At 41.8% G+C, this 12,140-nt stretch overlaps 1 protein-coding gene across 2 annotated transcripts in view; it reads right to left on the reverse strand.

The window, feature by feature from the left end:
* LOC118403792 (myc box-dependent-interacting protein 1-like) overlaps window positions 1-12,140 on the reverse strand; it is a 21,681-nt gene that overhangs the window by 3,915 nt on the left and 5,626 nt on the right. Inside the window, exons 2-9 of one of the 2 annotated variants that reach the window (XM_035802590.1) lie at window positions 5,301-5,384; window positions 4,833-4,887; window positions 4,204-4,394; window positions 3,323-3,430; window positions 2,735-2,896; window positions 1,703-1,785; window positions 982-1,096; window positions 665-742 (exon numbers count right to left, since the gene is read on the reverse strand). In XM_035802590.1, coding sequence (XP_035658483.1) covers window positions 665-742; window positions 982-1,096; window positions 1,703-1,785; window positions 2,735-2,896; window positions 3,323-3,430; window positions 4,204-4,394; window positions 4,833-4,887; window positions 5,301-5,384 — 876 coding nt within the window. Of the gene's footprint in view, window positions 1-6; window positions 743-981; window positions 1,097-1,702; window positions 1,786-2,734; window positions 2,897-3,322; window positions 3,431-4,203; window positions 4,395-4,832; window positions 4,888-5,300; window positions 5,385-12,140 lie in introns of those variants that run through there. The other variant, XM_035802589.1, reaches the window with a different exon arrangement.

Here is a 12,140-nt window from a genome sequence, read left to right on the forward strand (position 1 = left end):
TCTGGGGCATTGACACTGGGAGCCTTCACATCAGGCATTTTCATGGAGATTCTGGGGCCTTGAAACCGGGGCTCTTCACATCAGGTGAAATGAGAGAAACATCTGGGGCCTTGACACCAGGCAGATTGACATCTACCTCTGGGGCCTTGACGTTGGGACCCTTAAGATCCGGCTCTGACAAGTCTGGCATCTTCGCAGAGAGACCCGAGGCTTTAAGGTTCGGCATCTTGACATCGGGACCTTTAAGATCTACATCGGGGCCTTTAATATTGGGCATCTCAACATCGGGACCCTTAAGATTCACATCAGGACCCTTAAGGTTTACGTCGGCACCCTTAAGACCCGGCATCTTGACATTCGGAGCCTTGATGTCCGGAGCGGAAAAGTTTGGACCTTTCACGGACAAGTCAGGCTTGTTGAAGGAGGGTGCATCGACTGAAAGGTCTGGGCCGTTGACATCTAAGTCCGGGCCGTTGATAGACCCGCTCGGAGCTTTAAAGGTGGACATTTTCGGTTTGTCGATTCCGACTGAGGGGGTGTTTACTTCGACTGCTGGGGACTTGAGAGAGGGGGTGTTTAAGGAGGGGGCGTTTACAGAGGGGGCGTTTACGGAGGGGGCGTTAAATGAGGGGGCTGTAAATGTGGGCCCCTTCATGCCAGGTACCTTGGCAGACGGTCCTTCGATCTCGCCACTTGGCAGTTTCGGTTTTCCGACATTGACGTCAACTTCACCGTTCTTCATCTAGGAGAAGAGAGAAACAAGAAGGTGTTTATACAAGATGTACAAATGAACATGAACACCTACAAACCAATAAAAATTTAATTTCCTTGTAATTAGAGGGATGTAAAAACAAATTGTAAAAAGATCTATCTTTTTTTACTTCACCACAACGTTACCATAGTTGCACCCAGTGTTAAGGCCTATTGATTTATTAGGATTTGTTTATCTATTTATTTTATTTGTCTGTTTACACCACTTACCCCTGCATGAAGGTCTACAGACTCGTACGGATGGTCCGTATCGTTCTGGAGTGAGGGTTTTTTGATCGCAGCCTCCACCACCTCCGCCATTGATGGGGAGGATGGACCAGGAGACCTGGGGAACAAGGAGAAAATCAACTTGACATTTTTTTACGACCTACTGGTATTCATGGCTTCAAATTACTAGTCAATGCACATAAGCATTGAATAAAGCTGTTTAAACACAATAAGTTGGTGCTCAGATTTAGAAAAATATCCCAGGCTGACCTGATCAAAATGAAAATGAAAGCAGAGCTTGGAGGAAAAGTCATGCATGTTTGTACACCACAGTTTCAGGTAGTAAACAGAGGTTTTCCACCTAGCACTCTATTTCACCTCCTGGCTAATTTTGGCTTAAAATTTATCAAAATAGTAAATTGGTGTGGTGTTTAGAAATGAAAATATGTCTCTGTTACATGAATGTCTGTTAACACCAAAGGGCAAATGAAGCATTTCTGTTGTGTAATGACTAGAATGTCAAATGCAGGAAGATTTTCTCTACAATGTCATTTGTAGCAAAGTGGATTGATTCCTCCTGTGCAGAAGAGCCCCCTTTTGGATCATTTCAGTACTGCATCTGAATTGCTGCAAATTACCTGGGCCAGTCAGACACTGGCATTTAGACGCTAAAGGCATGTAGAGCATACATGTACATCAGGAGAAAGGCCTTAGAGTACTGTACCTGGGTAGCCTTTTAGTTGCAAACTTGCCAGTGTTGGCCTCCTGTTGAAGTTTTTCCAGTGTATCTCCCAGTCTGCTTTTCAGCTGTAATACACAAACAATTATTATATTAACTATCCATACGGCTACAGTAATGTCATTGTCAATAACTATAGACAACAGTTACTATAGGAGAAGAAATATAGGATAGAATCTGATTTGTGCTTAAGAGTTTATTCCCGCTAAAAGTCTTGACTTTATTGGAACAGGTGAACTTGAATGTCAGACTCTATTGATTATTGTCAAAATTACCACATTGGATACCTCATCATATTACTTACCTAGCCATCTGCTGAACAGTGCCAGTGTGGAACATGGAGATATGAAGCGATACACACAAACAAACAAACAAACAAACAAACAAACCTGGCTCGTGTCTGTGTGGAAGCATTGCTCGCTGCTGAACAGTGCCTGGAAGGTGGAGACGTAGAACCCGACAAACAAACAAACAAACAAACAAACAAACCTGGCTCATGTCTGTGTGGAAGCATTGCTCGCTGCTGAACAGTGCCTGGAAAGTGGAGACATAGAACCCGACAAACAAACAAACAAACAAACAAACAAACAAACAAACAAACAAACCTGGCTCGTGTCTGTATGGAAGCGCTGCTCGCTGCTAAACAGTGCCTGGAAAGTGGAGACACAGAACCCGACAAACAAACAAACAAACAAACAAACAAACCTGGCTCATGTCCGTATGGAAGCGCTGCTCACTGCTAAACAGTGCCTGGAAAGTGGAGACATAGAACCGGACAAACAAACAAACAAACAAACAAACAAACAAACCTGGCTCATGTCTGTGTGGAAGCGCTCCTCGCTGCTAAACAGTGCTTGGAAAGTGGAGACGTAAAACCCGACAAACAAACAAACAAACAAACAAACAAACAAACCTGGCTCATGTCTGTATGGAAGCGCTGCTCGCTGCTAAACAGTGCCTGGAAGATGGAGACGTAGAACCCGACAAACAAACAAACAAACAAACAAACAAACAAACCTGGCTCATGTCTGTATGGAAGCGTTGTTCGCTGCTAAACAGCGCTTGGAAAGTCGACACGTAAAACCCGATTCGGCTGTCGTGTAGCGCTGGAAGCTCGTCCATCAGACCGTTGTTCACGTCATCGTAAACCTTCTTGGCCTTCTGACACTCGTCCTGGGCCTGGAGTAGAGGTCACAGGAGTCAGATAGAGGTCACATAGAGGTCAAACTCACATTGAAATGTCATTGAAGTTTAGACCAGCAGATAGAACAGGAGTGTCATTGTCCCAGAGTTAAGTTAGTTACATTTGTCCTTCTTGGCTTTATAGTATTTGTCATCTTGGGCCTCAGGAATAGAAGTCTCATAGAGGTCAAACTAAATAAGAGATGAAAGTAAGGCCATCCAGTTTGTTTTCTTAGTTCTTGGATAAGAAAAAAATAGATTCAGTGTGGGTTTTTACAGGCCATCGCTTGGTAACAGCATTGCTTAAGAATTGTAGGCAAAGTCTCTACAACTTTTCAATCTATATATAGCTGTCAAAATATAACTATTTTTAATGATATGAGTAGGACACAATCTTGTGAAGCTAAGTTAAACTAAACAAACCTTTTGTAATTTTGCGTCGTCCCTTTTCTTGGACTGCTGTGCTGTGGCGAGTGTGTGTCTGGCTGCGTCATAGTCCACCAGTTTTCTCCCCCGCTTCGCTATCCTTTGCTGTCAAGACAAATGTAACATAATATATATTAATAAATATCTATGGCCAGTTGCTTGAGTAATTGCTATCTGTTGTATCTTATTACCTGGATGTCTAACCTTCATTGACATTTATATTATACAGATCCCCAACGTTAAGTACTTGAAGAGCACACAAACATTCACAACTGTGTTATACTATGAAGACAGTCTGTAACCGTAACAAGGTACAATGTACAAACCAATTCTGCAGATAACGTAGCTTTCCTATTATAGATACCGAAACCAGAAGTTGTGTTGCAGTGCCTTACAAAATCACTAGAAGAACCATCATGACTATGCCTTTTGTTTTGCTCACACCTACACAAATTTCTTTAAAACCCAGCTTAAGCTCTGCTGTTGAACCACACACAAACACATCCTCAAATTGTACTAAAAACATCCTTGACAAAGAAATAATAATCAACACTTGCCATGCTTGCACACATCATCATCACCTATGCACCAACTGAAATAACCTAAAACCAGGTTCTTTAAAACTAGGTCAAATAACCTGAGTGTTCTTTTCCTAAACAAATAAATCAAAAGTGAAATCCAAGTACACTTTGCCCTTGCTTGCCCTTGACCTCAGGAAACTGGCTCTGGTAGGTGTTGACGGGAGACCAATTGCAAGGCACAATTTCAAATGGCCTAAAAGCATTACAATAGACATGTCAAAATGACCTCTGAGTGTTCTTTTCCTAAACAAATAAAGGTGAAAGTCAAATCCAAGTACACTTTGCCCTTGACCTCACCTTGACCTCAGGAAACTGGCTCTGGTAGGTGTTGACCGGTGACAGGACCTCCCGCGTGACCTTCTCCTGATAGTCCGACCACAGCAGGTCCATGCTGTCCTGGGAGTTCCGAACCTCGTCTTTGTCCGGCCAGTCATCGCCGTACGCTTCCGTCAGCGCATCGTTCAGGTTTTTGCTGGCTAGGGACATTGCTGGGGAGAAATAGGAAGGGTACAAATCACTTTGATACATCAAAGAAGGTTAGACATCCAGGTACGCAATGATTTTCAGACACACTTCCTTGAAAAAAATTAACGAGAGATTGACATGAAAACAAAGGACTGATTCTTGCTATTCTACCTTAGACTGTGTGTACCAATCAGGGCTGTCTTCAACTCATCGTTTTGGGAGCCCATATTGTGGATGTATTCTAAGCTTCAGAAGATGATGGACAGGTCCTGGAGACAGCCCTGTTTCATGTTTTTATGATGATCTTGCAGGTCAGAAATATTTTGAAAAATCTGAGACATCAAATTGGTGGGTTCCTTCATCTTCTAGCATTTATTTCAAAACTTCTGCATTTGACTTGTATCATCTAGTACAAAGCATTGAAATCATTTTGACAAGTGAAACAGTGATGTCCATCTTACCTTTAACACTGTTTGCATAGTTTTTCAGCTCCTTTTGGAGTTTGACTGCAGCTGCCTGGAGTGAAGAAAAGGTGAAAATCAGTTAGCATCTCTAGAGGACTCAACTTTTAACACTTACTGAAAATTGGTGAAGAAGTTACATAAGAGTACACCAAACGACACTCAACAGAGACGGGCAGATACTGCTTGCAAAGCAATTACAATCCATTACTCGTGTCTCGTGTCCCTAAAGTCACAGAGTAATTGAATCACCACTCCTGAAGAAGGTCGATGAATGTGCGACCGAAAATTCAAGGTAAGCAACTTGCTTGTGTTGAATTAAAATGGTACAAACTTCAACATGGAAATTACTAGACTGAGTAATAATGTTGATTACAAAGGAGCATGCAAGGATATTCTTCCCTTTATTTTACAGTATCTTAGTTTAATCCTGTAAATATTAGTGATATCTGAAGTTGTAAAGTTGACCTGTTGGTTGTTGAAGTTGCCGACATAGTCCTGGAATGTCTCGTCCTTTTCTGACTTCTCTGCCTTCCCGATACTCTGTAAGAACTGGAACACAGGAAAAGTGTACAAATTAGACAACTGTTAAAAGCATGATTATGTAATAACTATGATGTCAGATTGCCATTGTTTTAGAAGAAAACAAAAGCACTCATGATCATGTGACAGTGGTCCTAAGGCCAGACCAATACAATTTGTTGGTTTGGGGTTTATAAAAAGTAATGCAATCAGGCTGTACAGTTATGTGGCAACAGAGCCTGAGGGCTACTAAAGTTAACGCCTCGGTACACACAGTTTATCATCATCACGGTATACACAGACTGTAATTTTTTCTTGGCCCTTATAAACATTGCAACTATTAAGTGTCAGAACATCAAGCAACTTTGCAGACAGATCCAACAGACATCAACGACATGACTCTAAAAATACCTTCTTCCTGCTGTCTTACCCTGTAGCCAAAGTATTCAGTGAATTAAAGCCTGGGTAAAGCTCCTACAGTTCATTACCTTTGATCTGACTGCCATTTTGTTTCAGAAATATCAGCACTTTCCTCAGTTTCCTAACACTACATGTAAGTCTTCTAACATTTGCAGTAGTTTTACTTTTGCAGTGATAATAACCTCTAAGCTAAACTACAGACTTTCAACCGAGAATTTGAAACAAAACAAAAACCTTTCCCCATCTCTAAAGTCCATATTTGGTAGGGAGCAGTTAGAGCTTAGAGGAGAACACTAGAGCTGGAATGGGACAGATACAAGCATACCAAATTACAGCTTTCTACATTCCTACCAATAGCTGTTATTTACTGGGTTGCAGATTACAGGTTAGATGTGAGGACTGTGCAGTTCTGAGAAGACTGGGAGTGAGCAGTCATACGTGTACTGTAAAACCTTTTACTTTTGCTGTCGTTTTATTTCATGGTAACAGGGAAAATAGGATTTTTTGCAGTGTTTTGAATTTGCTGTTGAAACTATTCTGTATTATAGATTATTGAAACAGATTTTGGTGGTGTGAGAAATTTGTGTTGGTGAAATTGTCACCAGGAAAACTGAAAATAAAAACTCCGGGACAATGTTAAGATTTTTAGTACAAAGGATACCATCCCTAGTGGCCTCATTTCTTCTCATTATGTTTAGAATTGAGAAAAACATGTCTGAACAAACAAAAAGTGCATGATTGTGTTCCTCATATCTTCTAAGTTCTCCATATATATATATAATATATTACCTAGTTCTTATTTTTGCAGTGAGCTTCATTTTCTTAAAACATTACAGTGACATACAGAACATTTTACAGACTTAGTACAGTAAATATTGAAATGATGTAAGGCAGCGAATTTTCAGAGCTTTAAGGATAAACCCTTAACAGTGAATTCATGACACATGTACGATATGTACACAACTGTACTGCAATATTTGTTCCAACAGTGCATTAAAACCACTCTGACAACCTCTTTCTTTTTCTTAGCTCTACGTATGGAATAAAACCAATGCAAAAGAACTGAAGTTGAATGAGGAATAAAGTCCCTCGGATAGGATGTTAAATGGAGGTCCCATAATCGGGGACTCAGCCACACCCTGAGCATGTAAAAGAACCCGCCACACTTATTGAACTCTGGCTGATGGGGTAGTAGGGAATTTCCCGAGAAGCCTCTTAACCCCTGCCTCACCTTTTGAGTGGTTTACTGAGTTAGTCAAACTTGCGCCAATTTAAGCTCCATATTTCTGACTTGGGGAGAAGAGATGCTGCTACAGTGTGCATACAATGTAGTTCAGTGCCTAGAATGGTCTTGCAAGTTGAGCAAACTCGTTAAAAAAAAAGATAATTATTAAAAGACGAACCCATTAGTCTGTTCCCCTTTTAGTTATTTACGTGCAGTTCATTTCACCATGTCTGCTCATACATGGGTCTATTCAGGTCCAAATCAGTGTGTTTAATATTTCATTTACATAACCCCAAGGGAGCATTGTTTGGGGACCAGTCTGTGTGTATCTGTAATATTTGTGTGTGTGTGTGTGTGCAATTGTGTGTGTGTGTGCAATAATATTGTGTGTGTGTGTGTGTGTGTGTGTGTGTGGTGTGTGTGTGTATGTGTGTGTGTGTGTGTGTGTGCATTTGTGTGTGTGTGTGTGTGTGTGTTCATGCATTTGTTTGAACCTTTGTTTATTCATGAGAAAGAGTGCATCTGTGTGTTTCTGCAATATATTATATGATATATGTATGTCTGTTTCTGAAAAACACACAATGCAGTATTGCGTGATGGGTGGGGGTCAAGTCTTACAATTGCATGACTCTTATAAACCACATGGCTTAACTCGAAGCAAGTCGCGTGCAAGTTTTAAAAGAACCCTGACTGAAAGCACGGGAAAAAGCCCCTACAATATGATTCAACTAGAGTTCGGGGACCTCATACCTCCATGAAATATTTATTGCTTTTTTGTGGATGGTATGTATGTTTATAGTCGGTTGTATTTGAGAGTAATGGTTATATAATATAAATGTTATGGGAAAGTAGTGGTGTATTTATTTAATGACACAGAGGATGTCCATCTGATTAGTAATTATCAAAATGTGACACTTATTGACTTAATTGGGTAATGTGCGTTTAAGAGGTCGACGGCATATGGTAGCGTGGTGTTTCTTAAGCTTGATGTTTGGCATTTAAAATGTCTAAGGTTGTCAGCATTATTGAGGTTTGACTATGTGCCTCAGAGCTGTGTGGTGGGAGGAAGTTGGGAAACTCAGAAAGAAGAAGGGATGTGGCCAACTTTAGTCAGATGGTGATTTGATTTTCCACTAATTTGTCATAATATCAGCCAGCGTTCCCGCCAGGTTTCTGAAAATATGCGTCCAAATATTTTGGAGGGGCGTAACGAGCGCCGGAGGCGGGAGACGAGCGCCGCAGGCGCTCGCATTCTAGGGGGGTCCGGGGGCATGCTCCCCCGGGAAAATTTGGATTTTCAAACCCTCTAGAACACAATTTCCTGCAATTTGAGTGGATAATCATGCACTTGGAATTGGATGTCGGTTGCCTCTTTTACTCCCATTTTCAGTTATCGACGACCACCCTCTTCAGTCTTCATCAAAATACGTTATATTAAAAAAAGCTATAAGCACAGGGAATCAGCCTTCCGTGATCTGGCCCGAGTTTTATTTGTCCAGACATGTCTATATGAAAATTTTGGATTTTTGATGCTTCGAAACAGAGCTCTAGCTAGTTCGTCAGCCCATAGAAAAATTATGCCAATTTTTTTCCGTCATTGAATAAAAAGATGTCTACCTCGTGCGATCGATGTTGCGCCCTCCCACATCAAATAGTTTTCCGAGACGATAAAATAACGGCGCTGTTTTTTTTTTCTATTTTGCCCGATGATTTTACTCAAATTTTTCGAATCGGTGGGGTTTTACAAGGCCATACCGTCATTTTCCACGAGCGTGCGTTTGTTTCCTGCGACCTCAGGTAACCCCGTTTTCGGCGTGAAATCTTTGGCTGGATTTCTTTTTAAATAGACCAAGAACGTTATACATTACTCGAAGGAGGACGATCTGTTGCCTCTTTGGCAGTGATCTGTGCCGGTGTAGCCTTGAAGCAGTAGCCAGAAAGACGTCCCAACGTGCTGGGCGCTGCGATCGACAGTCCGTCTGGGGAGGGGGGCGTGCCGCGCCATGTGCCACGGATCGAGGCCAACGCTAGTGCACAGCCGACTCGGTCGACGCTTGACAACAATATTGCGGCCCCTTTTCTGCCGCAAATTTTGTCTTTTTGAAACAAAATAAATTTTGTAAATAAGAAATAAAGTGTATAGTTTTGGATTCTTCACTTATTTACCGCGCACCGTTTTTTTTTTAACTTGGATAAATGGGGAAACTTTCATAGTAAATTGTTAGCAGCTAGGGAAGAAACTCAAGTTGCCAGACGACACGGGCCGGGTGGCTACCAACGTCACGTGCGCTAATACTCGGTAACTTTTGTTTTTTTCCCGGTGACCAATGACAGAGTGTAACATTACATTTATCAAACGCTGATTGGTTCTTAAGATGATTGGATTTGGACCTGGTGGCCAATCTTGACTGCTTGGCGCCGGCGGCCTGTTGTCAAAGATACCGACTGCCAATCAACTGCCCACAGCGTGAGAACTTTTGTTGAGATGTGCAGCACTCGAGCAGAACAGTTTGTTTGTTCAATACTAGTATTACCCACAATTCTTTAACAAATACGTGAAACTGAGGACAAGTAAGTATCATGTTAATATCAGAATATAAAATCTGTATAAGATTTCTTCGAGTGTTAAAGAATGCTGACTGTCAGATGTATTTCACGGGCTACAAAAAATTACTTTGCGCAACGGACAGCTCAGACTGGCGCGTGGCTGGGTGTGTCGCACATGGGTCCGCTAGTTGAAACGTACCCGCTCCGCCCCATTCCCAGACTACTAGGATGACCGGAAAGTGAAGAATTTGAAGTATAGATTGTAAAGGTAGGATTCCTTCTTATAAAGACAGATTTTTGTAAAGATTCCAGATACATTTTGTACACTGGTGGTACAGGTCAGCCTTTCTTTCAGATTTTTTTATGGACGCATTCAGCCGAGCCGAATGCGTCTTTCCAGAAAAAAATGCGTCCAAAGACGTAAAGACGTATGCCTGGCGGGAACGCTGATATCAGCTGTTCACACGGTACAAAAACGAGATGCACACTTTCCTCTGACAGCCCTACACCAACTGTAAGATGAATACTTGGCGCCAACCCCGTCTGCTAAAAAACAAGTACCATTGGCTACGAAAGAGACAACTAACAACTGTCCCTTATCCGAAGTTATCGTAACAAAATCAGAACATCTGTATCGCCCATAAAACTTCTGACACCCAACCCAGATGAGAGGACCTAATGGCATTTTAATCACCATGTCACTCAAATCAGCAGTACAGTATGTGAGACATCCATACCTGTTAAGCATTATCGTTAAATGTACCTCAACTTCTTACAATTATACTTACGCTTCACATCTCCATGATATCCTAAGCAGACATAAATAAAACTAATTATCATATTAAAAAAAAACTCGGGGTTCCCCAAACAGCTGTCACCTCACCATCTGCTTGGAGCTAAGCCCATTAACAAACACATAAAGCACGATGCCTGTACCAATATATCTCAAATATAGGGGTGATTTCTGATATTATTACATCGATTATAACGACAGATACGGCGCCCAAAATCTCATCGATTCGAGCTTTTATCACACCCCACCAACACAACAAGTATGACACCAATCCATCCAGCCGTTCTTGAGTAATCATCTACACAGACAGAGACACATAACAGAAAATATAACCTCCATTCCATGACATTTCATGGAGGTAATAACACATACTTGTACTACTCCACATTAGTACCCCTGATACAAACTGCTGTTTTAAAGGTTACCATTCACAGTGGGATTCATTTTGAGATTGAGATTTGTTGGGCATGTATGGCGCCTTTCCGACAGAAGAACAACAAAAACAGCTATGTCATGGGCTCCTAAGGGCACCCGCCCCAGGGGCAGGCCAAAAACTACACTAAGACGGACAATCTTAGATGATGGAAGGAAAATGGGGCTAAACAGCATGGGAAGCATGGCAGTAGCTGCGCAGGACCGCAACCTTTGGAGGAAGTATGCTCGACGAGTCGACCAATGCAACAGTGTTGCGGGAGGGTCTAACTCTAAGGTCTAAGGTAAGGTATTCACAGTGGAACAAGACTTGCTTTCGAGTATCCTTCAGCAGACAGCAACACAATCCTAGTTCGCAATGGCAGAACAGACATAAACAACTCGTGACTTGCAGTAACAATAGAATGTTGGCTGGAGGTGGACGAAAACAGTCACTGATGGGTGGAGGAGAAGTCTGCCATGTCTGATGATTGCCTCATTTTCCAATCGCATGACTGATATAAACCACAAGTCGCGTGCAGGTCTCAAATGAACCCTGACTGAAGGAATGGGAATAAAAGCCCTACAATGTGATCCAATACTTAACATTAGTACCCCTGCTTATTATTTTACGCTAATTATCCGCTTTTGATGTTAAGTTGTTTCTTTTTCATTTCATGTATTTCATTTATTCTTATTATTATGACTCCAGGAAGAGTAGTGGCATGATTTTATGATGTACACTAATGGAGATCGAAATAAAACAAAAAAAACAAACAAACCCCCTTCTATGGACAACCTCTACAAAGGTCCATGTTCATAGTGGAACAAGACATGTTTTTGGATGTCCTTTGACAGACAGCAAGACAACAGTGGGAGGGTACAGGAGTTATACAGGCAGTTCTTTTGAGACGGTAGAATAAATTGTACGTAGAACATTTACTCATGACATGTAGTAACAATTGAATATTGGCTGGAGGTGCATTTTGAGTCTTTGACGAAATCAGTCACTGACGTCAAGACTCAAGGACACTATTTACTGCCCTTGCTGGTGTGAACTACAGTCAAACCTGTCTATAGCGGCCACTCAAGGGACCGGACAAATTTGGCCACTATAGACAGGTGGCCTCTGTATAGAGGTGGCAACTTGTAGATAAAATACCCAAGGGACCGACAAAAAGTGGCCACTATGGACAGGTGGCCCCTCTGTAGAGGTGGCCCCTAATACAGGTTTGACTGTACAGTCAAACCTGTCTATAGCGGCCACTCAAGGGACCGGACAAATTTGGCCACTATAGACAGGTGGCCTCTGTATAGAGGTGGCAACTTGTAGATAAAATACCCAAGGGACCGACAAACAGTGGCCACTATGGACAGGTGGCCCCTCTGT

This window comes from Branchiostoma floridae, chromosome 16 (assembly GCF_000003815.2).
Source record: "Branchiostoma floridae strain S238N-H82 chromosome 16, Bfl_VNyyK, whole genome shotgun sequence".
Classification (NCBI taxonomy): domain Eukaryota; kingdom Metazoa; phylum Chordata; class Leptocardii; order Amphioxiformes; family Branchiostomatidae; genus Branchiostoma; species Branchiostoma floridae.